The sequence below is a fragment of the Procambarus clarkii genome, chromosome 73 (genome assembly GCF_040958095.1).
Source record: "Procambarus clarkii isolate CNS0578487 chromosome 73, FALCON_Pclarkii_2.0, whole genome shotgun sequence".
Lineage (NCBI taxonomy): Eukaryota > Metazoa > Arthropoda > Malacostraca > Decapoda > Cambaridae > Procambarus > Procambarus clarkii.
In genome coordinates, this window is record NC_091222.1 from 15,857,530 (window position 1) to 15,878,069 (window position 20,540).

Below are 20,540 nucleotides of genomic sequence, written 5' to 3' on the forward strand. Positions count from 1 at the left end.
GACGAGCACCAAGCATTGGCTCCTGGAGGCAGACACAAAGGGGCGAAAACCGCGAAATCAGAAGTTGGAGTTCGAGGAAATTGGCGTAATAACCTCGAACGTTCCATTGAAGAATGGACAACGACGAGAAGAGAAAGGACAAAAACAGAGAACAAGGAAGAAACAAAGGCGAAAGAGCAACAGAGCACGTTAAAGAATATCAGGGTCGGGATCAGGGTCAGCAAAGTCAGGGTTAGGGGGCATGGGTAAACTGAGCAAAGACGGAGGGAAGGAAACGGGAGAACAGAGCAGAGGTGGGCGGGCAGGGTCTGGAGGAGGAGGAGGAAGAGGAGGAGACAACGGAGAGGAGCCGTCAAGGACAGCAGCAGGAGGAGGGGGAGTAGAAAGAGGGGAGCGCACCCCAGCAAGAGCAGCAACCGAAAGGGAAGCAGGGGCCAAAGAAACCTCCATAGCAGGAACAGGGGGCGCAAGCACTGAAACGGGAGGGGAAGGAGCAACAGAGCCAGAAGGAGCTGAGGAAGAAAGCGAAGCCTTCTTACCCGCCGGGGAAGAGGAAGGAGAGGAGCCAGGCTTACGCTTCTGACTTAAAGAGATCGGTGTCCCAGCAACCACGTACCGGGCAACGGATTCCAGTGTCTCAACAGGAGAAGCCGAACGAGAGCACACACGACGGCCGTTAGGAGAGCGATGGACATCCGCCCGCACCGACAGGCGGTGGGGAGAGCCAATAGATGGAGGAAGAGGATGGGAAGGAGGATCGGAGGGGGACGAGGAAGAAGACACAGAAGACACGACAGACCGGGTAGAAGGAAGGGGAACCCCAGACAGAGGACCAGGAGGAGGATCCTTCGGGAGAGAACCCAAAGGAACAGAGGAGGGGGCAGTGGGCGCATCAGGGTCCAAGGCCCAGAAACGGTTGTGAGTCTGAGGAAGGCGGGAAGGACGAGGAGAGGAAGAGCGCAACACGCGAGCATAAGAGATATTAGTATAAGGCGGGAGCCGGCGAACCTGGCGCCTCGCCTCAGGAAAAGATAAACGCTCCCGGTGCTTCAGGTTGAGGACGGCTGCCTCAAGCTTGTAATGGACACACGCACGGGAGAAGGTAGGATGGGCTTCACCGCAGTTGAGGCAGCGAGCTTGGGGAGAAGTGCACTCCGACTTAGAGTGACCTTCACTCCCACACAAAGGACAGAGAGAGACAGTCCCAGAGCAGCGGAGGGCACCATGCCCAAACCTCCAGCACTTATTACAAAGTCGAGGAGAAGGAATATACTCCTGGACAGAGCACCTAGCACCAGCAAGAATGACAGAGGATGGAAGGGTCCTACCATCAAAGGTGATCTTCACAACGCGAAGGGGTTGACGGCGACGACCACGAGGGGGACGAGTAAACGAGTCAACCTGGAGGACAGAATGGCCTTGGGCATCAAGGATATGCCGAATATCATCGTGGCAATCCTGCAGATTCCGAACACCGGTTGCAACATGGGGTGGGAGGAGAATAGTGCCAACACTGGAATTCATCTGAACGTTCTTGGAGACCCGAACAGGGATCTCGCCAAGGCAAGATAAGGCAGCCAAGCGGGAAGCCGCATCCTGAGAAGGAGCAGCAACGACACGTGTACCGAGACGAGTGGGGTTGAAAGTAACACACGCATCCACGGAATCTACAAGATGCCGATGGAGGGAGAAATCGTCAGGAGGCGCAGAATCAAGAGGGAGGAGATCAAAGTATTTGGCCCATGAAGCAGGACCAAACAAGGCCTGATACGCATCAGCACGGGAAGGAATCGAGCGAGTGCGGTTGGGGCGCGAACGGCGTTGAGAACCCCTAGAGAGAGAGGGGTCAAAAGGCGCAGTAGTCACAACGAAAGACTTAGCCACACCAGGGGACGAAGTGGTCACCACCGGGGGCTGGAGGCTCGACCCAACCTCAGAGGAGGGAGGGGAGCTGGGGGAAGAAGACAGGACGGTCAAAGGAGGAGCAAGGTCGGGGCCCAACGCAGCGGGAGCTACAGAGCCTGGTCTTCCAATACAGGCCGACTCGGGGGCTTGGTCGCCCACCCCACGAGCCTGAGAGGGTACAACGGAAACATTCAACGACATAGAGACGAAAAGTAACAAATTCATCCACGAATGTGCCCCCAAACCCACCATGGAGCCACAATTAGAGGCAGGACACCCAACAGGAAGCTATCGCCGATCATGCCGGGGCCCCCTAGGGGTGCGTCGTGAGTATACGCCCCACAAACGCCACCTTAAGAACCGTCAGTCCGTCGAGATCGGGTTCAGCGACGAAAGGGGGATTGACAATAAAAGGTTCCCCTCGCTCGAGACGTCGGGTACTACAGTTCTACGGGTGCAAGAGTATGCCTCCTCAAGCACCCGGGCGTCAAAATAGAAGAAGTCCAAAGAAATAATCCAAAACAAGCAAAAGGTCGGCAGGAAACGACAAGCAGATAGGAGAAGAGGGGGGAGAAAAACGAAACATAAGGAAAAGGAAAAGCGATCCGGCACAATTGGAGAAGACAGCAGCAGGAGTGCAAGGCCAAAAAAAAGGACAGAGGACTGCCCAATGGAGCATCACACTCCGGCAGCCGTCCACCAAGCCCCCTCACGACGCCAACGGGCCGGAAGGGGAGGGGGTGGAAGACAGGAAGGCGGTAGGAGAAGAGGTGGTAGTGTTTGGAAAGGGAGTCCCCTTCCATTATAACAGCACAGATGACATTTCTGGGGTACTCTCTCTCTCTCAAATTTTGCATGCATACCACTAGGACCTGGTTGTGGCACACTGCTTGCTTGTCTTACTAAGAATCTGTCAATAGACACTTGTTTTTCCCTATATTTTAACACTTGTCTGTAGTGAGACATTACATTGTCTCACTATGAATGACCTCTTGTTTTTCCTCTATCGTCATCCTCACAACTATTTTATTAGGTTGCACTTTACCACTGACTTTCTTGGAACCCCATGGCATGATATATAATAAGAACTTTTATGTTATCAAACCAAAAAGCACAAAAACAATGAAATTCATAACAAAGAATTCAAGTTCAGTCGTCATTAGTTGGGAGGCACTGGTAAACTGTTTGCGCCATGTGCTCGGTTGGCCCATACGTGTATCAACAAACTCGAGCACTGAGTCGAAACATTTAGAAGAAATTGAGCTCAAGAACTAAAAAATTTGAAAACCTAGGTTCCACTGTAGTTATTCAACTGTACAAGTCTCTGATGCACCACCATTTGGAGAGTTGTATCCAGGAATGAAGACCTAAGCTAAAGGAGGACATACCTGCTTTGGACAAAGTTCCATATAGCAACAAAAACCATCCCAAAACTCGGTCTATCTACTATGGTAGGAAATATCTCGACTCTAAAACCTTTTGTCACTGAATAGGTTCTGTTACTTCTGTACTTTGTCAACTATTAAGAATAACTACATTTAAATTGTGTAGTCACTAAAGGTAATGCTATTGTTTTTCTACATAGTTTCTCTCCAGTATGAATCCTTGTGTGTTTTTTTAGATCCGATTGTCGTGAAAAATCTTTTAGACACACTGAACAGTGATATGGTTTCTCTCCTGTATGAATCCTCATGTGACATATTAGATTTGACTTTTGTGAAAAATCTTTTAAACACTCTGAACAATGATATGGTTTCTCTCCAGTATGAATCCTCATGTGTCTTTTTAGATCTGATTGTCGTGAAAAATCTTTTAGACACACTGAACAGTGATATGGTTTATCTCCTGTATGAATCCTCATGTGAGATATTAGATTTGATTTTCCTGAAAAATCTTTTAGACACACTGCACAGTGATATGGTTTCTCTCCTGTATGAATCCTCATGTGTTTTTTTAGATCTGATTGTTGTGAAAAATCTTTTAGACACACTGAACAGTGATATGGTTTATCTCCTGTATGAATCCTCATGTGAGATATTAGATTTGATTTTCCTGAAAAATCTTTTAGACACACTGCACAGTGATATGGTTTCTCTCCTGTATGAATCCTCATGTGAGATATTAGATTTGATTTTCTTGAAAAATCTTTTAGACACACTGCACAGTGATATGGTTTCTCTCCTGTATGAATCCTCATGTGTTTTTTTAGATCTGATTGTTGTGAAAAATCTTTTAGACACACTGAACAGTGATGTGGTTTCTCTCCTGTATGAATCCTCATGTGTAATTTTAGAGCTGATTTTGTTGAAAAATCTTTTACACACTCTGGACAGTGATACAGTTTCTCTCCTGAATGGGCACTCATATTTAGCTTTGGAGTATTTCTGAACATAGTTTTAGACAATGAATATTTAACACAGATTTTTTCTTTGTACATTTTTTGTAGGCTACTATATGAGACGTTTTAATATAATATTTTTGAACATTAAACACTGATTAGATTTTTCTTTTGAAGAAACATTTGTACAGTTTACGTGAATTTATAAATCTTTAAAGTTAGTTGATCCAAAAACCTAAGTATTATTATCTAATGAAATTTACTACATTTGATTACTGAAGTCTTGTAGACAATGATTATGATTATTATTATTTATTATTAAATTCTTGTATGCTTTATAAATATTACAGAAAATTCTAAGTAATTCATATTCATGACATGGTTTTTTAAAATGCAGTTTTTGTATATTATTAAATGAAATGTTAAAATATGCCAAACACTTGGATTGTGGGATGTGTAAATAACACAAGTTACAACATTGTAGCCAGTAGAGACAATCGGGTTATAGTGGTACCTCTGTTGTGAACAGATAGACCAGAATATCAAATAAGCAGCAGGAAAAATTCCAATTTGGCAGAAATATAAAACAACTGAACTGTCAAGACATACAAGAATGGAAAATTTTATATATAAATTGATGGTACTGTTGATTCATAAATAGTAAAATATTGTGATTATATTATATAATTTCCTAGATTTAAAATATACTATACAATATGTCCTGCAAATTATAAAGTGTAAAAACATACAATACATATGTACTCCTCCACATGTAGTTGCCAGCAGGTTTAGTGCAGGTAAAACTTTGTAAATATGTAAAACAAGCACTGTGGCAAGTTTGTTCAAGATTTTACAATGTCATTGTATCACTTCTATAGAAAAAAAAAAAATTTTTTTTGCTACACAGAGATGTTTTATTTTAAATATAACCACAGAACTAAAGGATCTATTAACATAAATATAACCACAGAACTGAGGGTTATATTATCATAAATGTAACCAGAGAACTGAGGATTATATTATCATAAATATAACCACAGAACTGAGGGGTATATTATCATAAATATAACCACAGAACTGAAGGGATATATTATCATAAATATAACAACAGAACTGAGGGATATATTATCATAAATATAACCACAGAACTGAGGGGGTATATTATCATAAATATAACCACAGAACTGAAGGGATATATTATCATAAATATAACCACAGAACTGAGGGGTATATTATCATAAATATAACCACAGAACTGAGGGGGTATATTATCATAAATATAACCACAGAACTGAGGGGGTATATTATCATAAATATAACCACAGAACTGAAGGGATATATTATCAAATATAACCACAGAAATGAATGTCTTATTATATATATAATCAGAGAACTGAGAGATGCCTTATTACAAATAAAATTACAGCACAATGAACCTTAATGTGGTTAGTCACTTGTGTAAATGTGTATGTGATTTTTATAGGAATGTAACAGTCCAATGTACCTTGTACATTTTTTTAATCCTCTGTACCTTCAAGTAACTACATAAATAAGATCTAAGCATTATGAAAATTAATATATTATCTTACTTGCCTAAGATAAGAATCCATATTTACTATAAAGTATATAGATATCTTTTTAGAATGCTTTCTCAACACTAATAACAGTTCGTGTAGGAGAAAAAGTGCCATGTTCTGTAAATCATTTATATTAAACTTTACAATAAGCCATGAAATATAATTATTTTTATTACCTTAAAATATTATCTCACTAAATATAAATATTAAAAACCTAAATATCACATGCATATTATTATAAATGCCAAGATTTTAAAATCAATGATATACCAAAGTTGTCTTTAAATACACATTTACTTTGTTGCCATAGTGCATGAGGTGTTGATAAATACATGTACTCATCCATATATACGTACATACGTACATAAATAGAAACATGAATGTAGAGTGCTTTGGATTAAAGTGTGTTTACTGCAATGGGTGATAAGGAAACACATGACAATATCTGAAAGAGTTGAGTAAACATCCATCCACAGGATGTTGAGGATGTGGATGTAACAATCAGGATGTTGAAATTGGCTCAAGACAAAGTCTTACCCGAATTCATGTAGTACAGTTTTTCTGACACTGTAATGAGTTTCATGACACTGCTGATGACAACCACCATGTATGCAGTATATCTAACCATGTTGTGCTTCATGACACTGCTCACACTATGATGTATATGCAGTCTATCTGACAGTGTTGTGCTTCATGACACTGCTCACACTATGATGTATATGCAGTCTATCTGACAGTGTTGTGCTTCATGACACTGCTCACTGATGTATATGCAGTCTATTTGACAGTTTTGTGCTTCATGACACTGCTCACACCATCATGTGCACAGCATTGTTGACACACACGAGCTCTCAGCCTAATGGGTAGTGGCAGTGCAGGTGTCAGTCTTCTGATGACAGTAGGAGCTGCAAAAGAAACAATTGAAAAATATTCAGGTCTTTAGGACAACAAATATCAAATACATAATCTTTGGTGTTAAAGTTTTCTCATAATAGGCAATTTTGATTTACAGGACTGCAGATTTTCTTCGGCAATGAATATATAAGTAAAATAAGGCTATACTATATACTAAACTATATAACAGTACATATCTATACAAATAAAAATGGAAATGTTCGTTTGTTCAAAATCGTTAATCTCTGAAAGTTCTTCACCGATTGCTTTGAAATTTTCACACAACGTTCCATTTGCATCCAAGCGAGTTTTTACATACGTTCAGAAAAAATATGCCTTTTTTGAAAAACTGTGTTTTTCAAGTGTTTTTCATGTGAGAGAAACCTTCGAAACCTCTTTAGCGATTGCTTTGAAATTTTGACACGACGTTGCATTCGAATAGGCGTGTGTTTTTATACCTACTATATACATGCCTCACCTGTGACAGGAAAAACATGCTTTTTTTTTAAATCAATGCCATCTGTTGCACGTAGGAGCAACACATGCTATAATCTCACAAAGTTCTTCCACTGATTGCTTTGAAATTCTGACACAACGTTCCATTCGAATATGCGTATGTTTTTATATACCTACTATATAGATGCCACAGCTGTGACAGGTAAAAACATGTTTAAAAAAAAAAACAGCGCCATCTGTTGCACGTAATAGCAACACACACGCAAAACTAAATATGTTACAATTACATTTCAATATTTCCAATTGCATTGATAAATTTAATTTTCATAGATTTTGATTTATTTTAATTTTTATGGAATTATTTTGTGTGACATTGTGTTAGAATTGAGCTGTGTTGTTTACCATACCGTTCATTTCGTAAGTATAGATGCCACACCTGTGACAGGTAAAAACATTTTTCTTTAACCCTCAAACCGCTAGGGGCCCAAATGGAATTCACACCCACAGGTGCAACAAAAAAAAAAAATTCCAAAAAATTCTGTCGTCTTATAGAAGTGTTCATTTTTGTTCCCTGATCACAGAAAAAATAACAAAAAAATCGTAGGTGGCATATTTTAGCAGCAATAGGGTAGGGAAGTGTGGCAAAAAACCAGCGTTGAATGTAATGAAACGCCATTTTCTGGGTGAGTCCCGGAGGCTCCCCGGAGCTATCCCAGGCTGATATGCTAATGTCAGACTTTGGCATCAGTCATGTGTATGGAGTTCTTAGGCCTACCGGGGACCACGGCCAGAACCGGGCCCCCTCAGAGAGGCAAGGGGAGCAATGGCCTATAGAAGCCCCCGTGTAGTTGGAAGCATTCTATGTCTGCCATCGACCGGAACAGGCACCCAGAAAGGTAAGCGCCCCAAAACAAACCCCTATTCTGGTTAAAATTGCTACCTAAAACCGAACTAGTGGATAGAACTCCCCAACCGAAAACAAGCAAACTAGTGTGACGTCACACACTGCCGCGCCGCTGTCTGCGCAGCTACCCCCTCCCCGGGAGGGGGAAGGGGGAGCCCCAGACCCCCCGCGCCGGCTACCCACACCTCAGTTCTTGAGGCTGGATGTCAAAAACGCGAAAAACCGCCGACCGGAGGGAGGGAGGGATGCCGGGGAGCCTCCGGGACTCACCCAGAAAATGGCGTTTCATTACATTCAACGCTGGTTTTCTGGGGGGAGCCCCGTCGGCTCCCCGGAGCTAACTACCCACAGACAGAAAAAGAGGGACTTACCCGGGAGGCGGTCGTCGCTCACCCCTCAACTCGAAGCCGAGACAACTGGCTGCAACCGCCGACCCAAAGCAACACAGGCCCGACGAGGCCCAGGGACATTCACAAGGTAACGAGCAGCCAGGACCCTGTTCGACCGCCAAAATCCCAGCGCCCGAATATCAGACCAAGACACATTCCCAAAGACGGCAGCAAGAGCCGCGAACTTACGAACGTCATGGGCACGGGGATAGACCGCAGGCTGGCTGGACCTAATAACCCTGCGGACGACCGGAGAGACCCGAACCCGCAAACAGGGAAGAAGGGAAACCGGATCAACCCACAGCGCGTCCCCGGACACAGAAGCTGTGGCGCGCAAATAACGGCAAAGCGCCGCAACCGGACACAAAACATGATGCACCCCCGGCCTGACCAACCAAGCATCAACCACCCATGGACCCCTCCGGAACGCAGCAGTCTCATTCTTCGCCAGAAAAGAAGGAGACGGCTGCAAACGAACAAAACTATCACCACGACCAAAAGAGCAGAAACCCCTGCGCCGGAGGAGAGCATGAAGCTCCCCTACCCGACCCCCAGAGGCCAAAGCCAACAAGAAAAGTGCCTTGGAAAAACAATCCTGGACCGAAGGGGCCACAACGAAACTAGGAGATGAAAGGAAAGCGAGCACTCTGTCCAAAGACCAGGACGGCTCAGGCGACGCATGAGCAGGCCGGAGGTGAAACAATGCACGAGACAGCTTGCGAAACGGCGCAAACGTAACATCGATACCGAAAGCAAGCTGAAGCGGCTCCGCCAGCGCCGCACGATACGAAGCGACAGTGTTAGGCATAAGATGACGGTCCTGAAACAACCACGAGAGGAAGGACAAGACCACCCGAACAGACAAGGAGCTAAGACGACGAAGACGCAAAAAGAAACGGAAGGACCGCCAGGAAACTTCATACTGCCGCCGAGAAGAAGCCCTCAGGTGGGACACCAACAAGGAGGCCACCTGATCACCATAGAGATGATGATAGACTCGAGTCAAAAAAACCATACGCGAAGACTCGAGAAGATCGAACCAGCTACGTGACGTACCGGCCCGATCTGCTGAAAGAGGCGGAGCCGCGGGAAAACCCTCGGGTTCGGACACCGAGCAACCAGCGCCTGAAACCAAGGCTGGGCCGGCCACCAAGGGGCCAGAAGGACAACTCTCCCCCGGTAAGTCTCTAAGCGAGTCAGGACCTGGAGCAACAGCCGAACCGGGGGAAAGAGGTACAGGAACCCCCACCTCGACCAATCGAGCCGAAAGGCATCGACCCCGACGGCCTCGCAATCGGGGAAGGGCGCCGTATAAACTGGAAGACGCCGCGACCACGCCGACGCGAAGAGGTCCACCTCGGGGCGCCCGAACGTCTGGCAAAGCCAACGGAAGGACTCGTCGTCGACCGTCCACTCCGTGGAGAGGGGAACGAAGCGAGACAGGGCGTCGGCCAAGACGTTGGACACGCCCCGTACGTGAACCGCCAGGAGAGCCAAACCCCAAGAACTCAGCAGACGAGTCACCCGAAGCGACCAACCCCAAAGAGACAAGGACCGCATCGAACCCCCGCGGTTCAGGCAATGAACCACCGGAGAGCAGTCCGAATGGAGCCGAATCGTCGATCCGCGGGCCACCCGAATCCTCCCCAGAGCAAACCACACTGCCGCAAACTCCCGCACCGTACTGTTACCTGGTTGATGGGGTTCTGGGAGTTGTTCTACTCCCCAAGCCCGGCCCGAGGCCAGGCTCGACTTGTGAGACAACCCCCACTGTGAGCTCGACGGAAGGACGGATCCCAACGCCCCTGGCCGGCCTGGTGAGCACTGGTCACAAAACCCCAGCCGAGAGACGACGCATCCGTGTACACATCGAGCGAGGGCTCGGGTAGGCGCCAAGGCACTGAACCCCGAAAAACCCGAAGAGGAAGCCGGTGACGCAGCAACCGACGCAAGTCCCCCGGGGGTCGAACTCTGCGATCGCGAGAGAGGCGGAAGGGGGAACCCCGAAGGAACCAGAACAGCCGTCGAAGCCAAACCCGACCCGGCGGGTAGACCACCATCGCGAAGTTCAGGCTCCCGCACAGCCCCTCGAGCAACCGCCGGGTGACCCGAGGGCCCTCCAGAAACAGACGAAGGCGGGACCGCAGCCGCAGGAGAGACTCCGGAGGGAGAGACAAGGAGGCGGTTCGAGAGTCCCACACGAGACCCAGCCAAGTCCGAACCTGAGAGGGAACCAGATGGGACTTCCTCCAGTTCACCAAGAACCCGAACCCGGCGAGCTGGGAAAGAACCAAATCCCTGGCTAGCAAGCAAGCTGACTGGCTGGGAGCCCAAACCAGCCAGTCGTCGAGGTAGGCCAACACCCGAACACCTAGGAGACGCAAACGAGCCACCACAACCCGTGTAAGGCGTGTGAACACGCGAGGTGCCAGGTCCAACCCGAACGGGAGACAACGAAAGCGGTAACTCAGACGCCCCACAACAAAACCGAGCCAGTCCCTGAACCGCGGATGAATCGGGACATGCCAATAAGCGTCCCGGAGGTCCAGGGACACCATCCAAGCTCCCGGCTCCAAGAGGAGCCGAACCTGAGACAGCGTAGTCATCCGAAAGGAGGGGCAATGAACCCAGGGGTTCAGACGGGACAAGTCCAGAATGAACCGCAGGTCCGCGCAGTCCCGTTTCGGAACCGGAAACAGACGGGAAACCCATCTGAGGGACGACGTCGTTTCGACGACGCCCAAGCGTACCCACTCCAAGACGACTCGACAGAGCGCAGGGGAAGAAGCCTGCCCTGCCAGCCCCGACCCCCCAAAGGGGGGAGGGGCCACCCAACGCCACCACAGGCCGCGAGACACGACCCGAAAGGCCCACGAATCGTGGGACCAGGCGCGGGCAAACAGCGCAAGCCGCCCCCCCATCGCCCCGTCAAAGGGGCAAACCGCGAAAGGGCCGGCGACCCGTACGAGACCCAGAACCCCGCACAGCGCGAACACCGCGCCGACCAGACGAGGGAGGGTCCGCAGGAGGAGCCAACCCCAAACCTGACACCAGAGGCCTACCACGACGAGAGGAACCCCGAGCCCTGGCACGACCTTTCCGGGAAGACCCACCCCGGGACCCCCGGAAAACCAACAAGTCCGACATCGGACGACAAGCCGCCGACGCAGCCTGAATAAACTGCGCCACAGCCGACTCCCCAAACAGGAGAGGACAAAAAGGTGAAGAACGCCTAAGAGCCAGAGCCCAAGCAGATTCCACGGAGGAACCCAGCACCGCCTGCCGACACGCGAGACGGGAAGCATAGAACAGGGAAACCGCATCCCGCAAAATCGGCGTGAACAGCTTCAACAAGGCAGCCGACGAACGCGCAGCCGAGGACAAGGTGCCGGACCCCGGGACTGACCCAAGCGTCCCCACATCCTCCACGAGCCAATCCGAAGACAGCTCCAGGAGGGAAAAGAACCGCAAGGCCGAACACAAAAGGCCCCGAGCGCGCAAGTCCTCCGCCACGAGCGCCGCCGAAAGGTAGGGAACCTGCACATGGAGCTGAATAACGCCCACATCGCGGGGAAGGGCAGGGGCAAACAAGCACTCATTCAGGTACTCAAGTTCACCCCCCAGGAAAACCTGAAGCACCGTGGAAGCTTCCCGCCACTCCAGCGTGCGGGAACGACAGAAAGAATGCCAGGAATCCAGACCAAACAAGGGGCAGTCTGCTAGCCAGGACGACTCCGGAACCTCGTAACGGAGCCAGAAAGGGAACGAAGTCCCAAACCTGAACGTGGACGGATCCATTTCCGAGGCATAATCCGGGTCACGCAGGAGGTAAGCTGCAAAGGCCGCTCGCACCACACCAGGTTGGATGCGATAAGCCAAAAACCTCCGGAAGGACGGAACCGACGTACCCGGGGGAACACGGAACCGTACCCGGGGAGGGGCCGACACCAAATCCAACTCGTACGCAGAGGGGGGGAAAGAAAACCCCACTCCTTGTAACAATAAGCCCCGCTCAGTGGGAAGAAAAACCCAGGCGGGGTCCAGCGGGGCCCAAGGCCCCCAAGTCAGCCCCTCCCCAGCCTCGAGGTCCGTCACCACAGGACCCGAGGCCGAGTCCTCTCCCCAAGCCCCGACCCCACAAGACAAGGACGGAGCAGCCGGAAAAGCTGGAGGAAGGGGGGCCCACTGGTCAGACCCTGAAGCTTCGGCCGGGAGACAAGACTCGAATGCCTCTGCCACCCCCCCCGGAAGGGGCAACCCCCGAAGCTGCCCGAGTCTCGAGATCAAGTAACCCCTGCTCCGACCCCGAAACCCTCAGACGCTTCGGGGCCGGAAGCAGGGGCGGGGGACCAGAACGAACAGAAGGGGAAGGACGAGGAGGTGCGGACTGAACCAGGATCGAAGCGACCCCCACCCCCAAGTCCGGGTCTCGAAAAGCAAAGCGGGGCAGCCCCGGGGCATCCGGGGAAGCAACCAACCGAGCGCGTTGCAACAGACGAAACCTAGACTGCAACGCACGTGCCGCCTGTACCCGAATAGAATCATCAGAGGATTGGGTAAATTGAGTCACAAGCAAGCAACACTCACAGGACTCAGGGTCGAAAGTATCACCGACCCAACAGGCAGCGTGGCAGAGGCAAAAACAATGAGGGTCACCCTGAGACAAGGGGACCGAGCAACCCTCAAACTCGCACACAGCGAGTGGGGACTCCGGGGTCACATCCATCGGACCCACGCGCCCCCTAGGGGATTCCCAGGGTCCTGAGCGTTTACTTTAAGAGGACTCGCGCTCAGGTAGTCCCAGGCAGGGTGCTGCAAACCGGCGCCCAAAACTACCAAGCAAACTTCTAAAGCTGAACCCCAGGGACGTGTACACTCACGGGGACCTAGCAGGGGGCGCCACCGAGGAGAACAGTGGAAGGGCAAAAACAAACTGAATAAAATGACAGAACCCCCCACCAGGCAAAAAGAAAAAGAAAAACAAAACCCCGCAAGAGGACAGCGAACCCCAAGGAACAGAGCCGGCCGCGATGTCGGGAATTACAAGCTGAGCAGCACCCTGCGCCCCTACCAGTGCAAACTGCCTCTTACCTGCCGGTAACAAGGGAGAACAGAACACCCAAGAGCCCAACAGGCGGCCGAAAAACCGAAAGGTAAAACGGACCAGCAGAGGCAGACCCCGAGGAGCCTGTGGAAGGTGGCCCCAAGCCCCAAGGGCAGTACTTACAGGGCACCTAGGGAAGGCAGCCCTAGGCGCATGCAGCCCGAGTACTGAAGATAACTCCTGGCTCTCGCACCCACAAAACTAACACCACACTCAAAGCACAGTGCAGTAGCGACACCGGAGCCAGAGCACACGACCATCGCCTATAGCATCAGCCTCAAGAACTGAGGTGTGGGTAGCCGGCGCGGGGGGTCTGGGGCTCCCCCTTCCCCCTCCCGGGGAGGGGGGAGCTGCGCAGACAGCGGCGCGGCAGTGTGTGACGTCACACTAGTTTGCTTGTTTTCGGTTGGGGAGTTCTATCCACTAGTTCGGTTTTAGGTAGCAATTTTAACCAGAATAGGGGTTTGTTTTGGGGCGCTTACCTTTCTGGGTGCCTGTTCCGGTCGATGGCAGACATAGAATGCTTCCAACTACACGGGGGGCTTCTATAGGCCATTGCTCCCCTTGCCTCTCTGAGGGGGCCCGGTTCTGGCCGTGGTCCCCGGTAGGCCTAAGAACTCCACACACATGACTGATGCCAAAGTCTGACATTAGCATATCAGCCTGGGATAGCTCCGGGGAGCCGACGGGGCTCCCCCCAGAAAAGGGGCGTTGGCAGAGCCTTCGCCAGACGAGGTCTACTCCGCCCGAGCTGTCAGACGGCAGTTGCCACAAATATATTATTACCTAATTATTTCAATGTCTCTGATTGATTTTTTCTTAGTTTTTTTGCAGTAATATTATTCCATACAGTGAATTGTGGTATATTTATATTATAAAATGTGTGAACCATTGCTGTACTCAAAATTATGGTGTGCATATTAGTGATTCAATTATTATGTTCATAAAACAATAAACAAATAGTTTTGCTGTTGTTACACTATATACACAGGTTATATATAAGTATTTGTATGTTTTGTACACCATAACGAACTACTAAGTTGGTCTTGTGAGTCAAAAAGCAACGAGGAGTGAAACACCAAACACCAGCGTGCCACTCACTGCCACTCCCTCCCTCAACACCACCTCACTCACCCTCATTCACCTCCCACAATACTCTTTTGTATTTATTCACTATACACAGACGTTATATATACGTATTTACATGTTTTGTTCACCATAACTGTACATCTAAGCTTGTATGGTGAGTGAAGGCCATAAGACGTAGCTACTCACACAGTCAGCTGATCGGCGGCCGCCCTCAAGGCCAGACGCACTAATATTTGTCATCCAACAATATTGTTTGTGGTATTATTACGCTATATACACACATTATATATAAGTATCTACCTGTTTTATTCACTATACCTGAACAAATAAGCTGGTATGGTGCCCAAAGACCATAGTGGCCATCAGTAAACACCATGCCAAGTCGTGCAGACGACGCTCCTCCCTCACGAAAATGGCGGCTCCCAACCTACTCCTCTCGCTGTTATCTCACACTATACACACGTTATATATAAGTATCTACATTTGTGTTCACCATGGCGAACCACTAAGCTGGAATGGTGAGTGCAGTCAATAAATGGTGGCCACACACAGTCAGAAGATGACGCCACAACCCTCCCTCCCACAGCCTTACTCCTCCCTCCATGGAGCACAGCGCTAAATATCACCACAATCCTGCTATTATCAGAATCCTGGTCAGTTTTATCACAGTCAGGGGGCTTCAGTAATACTTCACTGCTAAATAATAGCAGTATCATTTATATTATGGTATTTGTAGGCGATGCTGTGGTCACTGAACAGCGGTGCTGTGAGCTCGTGCTGCATGCGCCAGCCTTGGTGGCTTGCTCAATACTGACGCTGTAACACCCAAGAATGTTGGCCTGGATTTTTTTTCTAGGTGGCATCTGGCAACTATCGGTCATGGCTGTACTATAGCTGCCCCTATCCCAGGCGGGGCGTTTAAATTATAGCGCTAGACACGAAATCATATATAAATGATGTGCGCGGTTTCGGTTTTGTCACTGATATCATTTATATATGATATGCGCGGTTTGAGGGTTAAGAAACTGCGCCATCTGTTACACATAAGAGCCACACACGCTATACTAAATATGGTACGATTACATTTCAGTGTTTTTGACTGCATTGAAAATTTATCAAAATTTATTCGATTGCATTGAAAATTACAAAAAAAAAAATTATTGACAAAATAAATTTTCATTCATTTTAATTTATTTTCATTTTGATTTAATTATTTTGTGTGACATTGTGTTGGAACTGAGCCAAGTTGTTTACCATACCGTTCATTTTGTGAGTATAGTTTATTTTTTTATTTTTTTTATTGTTTTTCATTTTGTTTAATTGTTTTTCTTATATTTCAGTGATGGGAAGATCAGATCACTCGATGTTTCCAATTTTCTGAAAGCAACATCAGATTATTTGGGAATGCATCGAACGAGGGAGTGGGGAATGATGGAGAGGACGAGGGAACAGAGGAGGGGGGTAATGGTGGGGAGGATGAGGGGACGAGGGAGTTGAGGATGGTGGGGACGAGGGGACAGGGGAATGGAGATTGATGGGGGAGGACAAGGGGACAGGGAAGTGGGGGGATGGTGGGTAGGACAAGGGAACGGGGGAGGGGGGGAATGGTAGGGAGGACGAGGGGGACGGGGGAGTGGGAGATAGTGAAGAGGACGAGGGGACGGTGGAGTGGTGGATGATGGGGAGGACATAGGGATGGGGGAGGGAGGAAATGGTTGGGAGGACGAGGGGATGGGGGAGTGGGGAATGGTTGGGAGGATGAGGGAATGGGGGGGTGGGTGAGGAATGGTTGGGGGAACGAGTGGACGGGGGAGGGGGGGAATGGTGGGGAGGACTGGGAGACAGGGGGAGGGTTGCTGTTGCTCAGCAATGCACATGCGTTGTTGAGCCACAGCAACGAGAGCCGGGTACAACTAGTTAATGAAATAAATTATGAATCAGTGTTCAGTGTAAACTGCTCAATCTGTACTATTTCACTCCAGATAACAAGAACTTCATATTGATTTTTTTTTGCTAAATATATTAAACACACTTTTGCATATTTATATACAATATACACATACATAGACATTTGAATAATATAATTATAATCAAACATAGTGATGATAACCTCTTCATTGTACAGGAGTAAAGACAAATAAATAAAATGATACCTCAGCACTGATAGCTGGTACACTACCTCAGCACTGATAGCTGGTACACTACCACAGCACTGATAGCTGGTACACTACCTCAGCACTGATAACTGGTACACTACCTTAGCACTGATAACTGGTACACTACCTCAGCACTGATAGCTGGTTCACTACCTCAGCACTGATAACTGGTACACTACCTCAGCACTGATAGCTGGTACACTACCTTAGCACTGATAACTGGTACACTACCTCAGCACTGATAGCTGGTTCACTACCTCAGTACTGATAGCTGGTTCACTACCTCAGCACTGATAGCTGGTACACTACCTCAGCACTGATAGCTGGTTCACTACCTCAGCACTGATAGCTGGTACACTACCTCAGCACTGATAGCAGGTTCACTACCTAAGCACTGATAGCAGGTACACTACCTAAGCACTGATAGCTGGTACACTACCTCAGCACTGATAGCTGGTACACTACCTCAGCACTGATAGCTGGTACACTACCTCAGCACTGATAGCTGGTTCACTACCTATGCACTGATAGCTGGTACACTACCTCAGCACTGATAGCTGGTACACTACCTCAGCACTGATAGCTGGTACACTACCTCAGCACTGATAACTGGTTCACTACCTAAGCACTGATAGCAGGTTCACTACCTAAGCACTGATAGCAGGTTCACTACCTAAGCACTGATGGCTGGTACACTACCTCAGCACTGATAGCTGGTACACTACCTCAGCACTGATAGCTGGTACACTACCTCAGTACTGATAGCTGGTTCACTACCTCAGCACTGATAGCTGGTTCACTACCTAAGCACTGATAGCAGGTTCACTACCTAAGCACTGATAGCAGGTTCACTACCTAAGCACTGATAGCAGGTTCACTACCTCAGCACTGATAGCTGGTACACTACCTCAGCACTGATAGCTGGTTCACTACCTCAGCACTGATAGCTGGTTCACTACCTCAGCACTGATAGCTGGTACACTACCTCAGCACTGATAGCTGGTTCACTACCTCAGCACTGATAGCTGGTACACTACCTCAGCACTGATAGCTGGTACACTACCTAAGCACTGATAGCTGGTTCACTACCTAAGCACTGATAGCTGGTACACTACCTCAGCACTGATAGCTGGTACACTACCTCAGCACTGATAGCTGGTTCACTACCTCAGCACTGATAGCTGGTACACTACCTCAGCACTGATAGCTGGTTCACTACCTCAGCACTGATAGCTGGTACACTACCTCAGCACTGATAGCTGGTACACTACCTCAGCACTGATAGCTGGTTCACTACCTCAGCACTGATAGCTGGTACACTACCTCAGCACTGACAGCTGGTTCACTACCTAAGCACTGATAGCTGGTTCACTACCTAAGCACTGATGGCTGGTACACTACCTCAGCACTGATGGCTGGTACACTACCTCAGCATTGATAGCTGGTACACTAACTTAGTACTGATAGCTGGTACACATATGTCTGCACATTTCCCATGACCAAACTGCTCTCATTGATCAATAAATAAGAAGCAATCAGCTACTGACAATTGACGATCTGCAATGGATGGAAATATAGTGCCACGACACCAAACATACCTAGTCACTGACCATATGCTATGCAGACGACTCCACATAACTCATTACAGGTAGACAATATGAATCACAAAGCACAAAATGAAACCAGTGTAATCATAAAATGGGAATACATCTGGTGTATCCAGACAATGGAATCATACAATGGGAATACAATTGGTGTATCCAGATAATGGAATCATACAATACCTGCTTGATGGGGTTCTGGGAGTTCTACTCCCCAAGCCCTGCCCGAGGCCAGGCTTGACTTTTGAGAGCTTGGTTTAACAGGCTGTTGCTTGGAGTGGCCCGCAGGCCCACACATCCACCACAGCCCGGTTGTTCCCGCACTTCTTGAAGAAAACTATCTAGTTTTCTCTTGAAGATGCCCGCTGTTGTTCCAGCAATATTTCTTATACTCGCTGGGAGGATGTTGAACAACCGTGGACCTCTGATGTTTTTACAGTGTTCTCTGATTGTGCCTATGGCACCCTTGGCTCTTCACTGGCTCTGTTCTGCACTTTCTTCCATACTGTTCACGCCAGAACCTTGTTATTTTACTGTGTAGATTTGGGACCTGGCCTGCCAGTATTTTTCACGTGTACATTATTTGATATCTCTCTCGTCTCCTTTCTAGTGAGTACATTTGGAGATCTTGGAGACGATCCCAATAAATAAGGTGCTTTATTGCGTCTATGTATTCCGTATATGTTCTCTATACGCCCTCTATTTCAGCAATCTCTCCTACTCTGAAGGGGAAAGTGAGTACTGAGCAGTACTCAAGATGGGACAGTACAAGCGATTTGAATAGTACAACCATTGTAATGGGATCCCTAGATATGAGCGTTCTCGTAATCCATCCCATCATTTTTCTGACCGACGCAATAATTGCTTGGTTATGCTCCCTAAACATTAGGTCGTCAGACATCATTATTCCCTAATCCTTTTTATGCTGCTTTCCTACTATGGACAGATTTGATTGTTTTGTACCCTGTATTATGTTTAAGGTCCTCATTTTTACCGTGTCTGAGTACCTGGAATTTATCACTGTTAAACATCATGGTATTTTCTGTTGCCCAGTCAAAAACTTTATTAATATCTGCTTGTAGTTTTTTCAACGTCTTCAGCAGGGGAAATTTTCATGTTGATTTTTGTGTCATCTGCAAAAGATGATATGAAGCTGTGACTTGTATTTTTGTCTATATCTGATATGAGAATGAGGAAAAGCAGTGGTGCAAGGACCATACCCTAAGGTACAGAGCTTTTAACTGCACTTGGACTATTTTATATGGTTGACTGTTACTCTGTGTTCTGTTCGACAGAAAACCGAGTATCCAGCACCCGACTTTACTGGCTATTCCCAATGACCTCATTTTGTGTGCTATCACTCCATGGACACATTTATCGAATGCCTTTGCGAAGTCTGTTTATACCATATCTGGATTCTATTTTTCTTCTAATGCCTCAATGACTTTGTCGTTATGGTCAAGTAGCTGTGAGAGGCACGATCTTCCTGCTCTAAATTCATGTTGGCCTGGATTAGGTAGGTCATTGGTCTCCATGAAACTGGTGACCTGACTCTTGATCACTCTTTCAAGGTAATTATCAAAAGAAGGCACCAACCGGGAAGGCTATGTAGCACCATCAAAGTGCGAAATAATCAGAGGGCGCTAAATATCACCAAGAATGCCAATACGAGAACAAAAACGCGCAAGGCGAACGATATCAAAAGTATCCGATTCACCTAGAATTCTATCGAGGGACAAGTGACCGCGAGGGACGGTCGGAAAGCAAGACACACGCTCGTCCTGGAAGTCAGGACATTCAACAAGGATATGCACAATCATAAGAGGGACAGTCTGGACAATAAGGAGCAGGGCAGCACTCCATTAACTGTCCATGAGTTAAGCGTGTATGACCAATACGCAACCTCGCCCGAGCTGTTTCCCCACTGCCGATTACGGTGGTAGGAAGGTCATGGGGACACACTACTCTTCAGAGCACGCAGTTTGTTACCAGTAACAGAAGACCAACAACCCTGCCAATGGGCAAGGATGGGGGAATGAATAACTGAGTAAATGTTGGAATAAGGAATAACTTTACGGGAGATGGGACAAGTGCGGATAGCTGCTTCAGCGGCAGCGTCCGCACGCT

The 20,540-nt window shown here is 47.9% G+C and overlaps 1 protein-coding gene across 3 annotated transcripts in view; it reads right to left on the bottom strand.

Annotated features, from left to right (window-relative positions):
- Positions 1-3,425: 3,425 nt before the first annotated feature.
- LOC138356522 (zinc finger protein 271-like) overlaps positions 3,426-20,540 on the bottom strand; it is a 111,029-nt gene continuing 93,914 nt past the window's right edge. For 2 of the 3 annotated variants that reach the window (XM_069312683.1, XM_069312684.1), the window contains one exon: positions 3,426-6,725. In XM_069312683.1, coding sequence (XP_069168784.1) covers positions 3,428-4,342 — 915 coding nt within the window. In that variant the 5' untranslated portion in view covers positions 4,343-6,725 and the 3' untranslated portion in view covers positions 3,426-3,427. Of the gene's footprint in view, positions 6,726-15,350; positions 15,479-20,540 lie in introns of those variants that run through there. The other variant, XM_069312685.1, reaches the window with a different exon arrangement.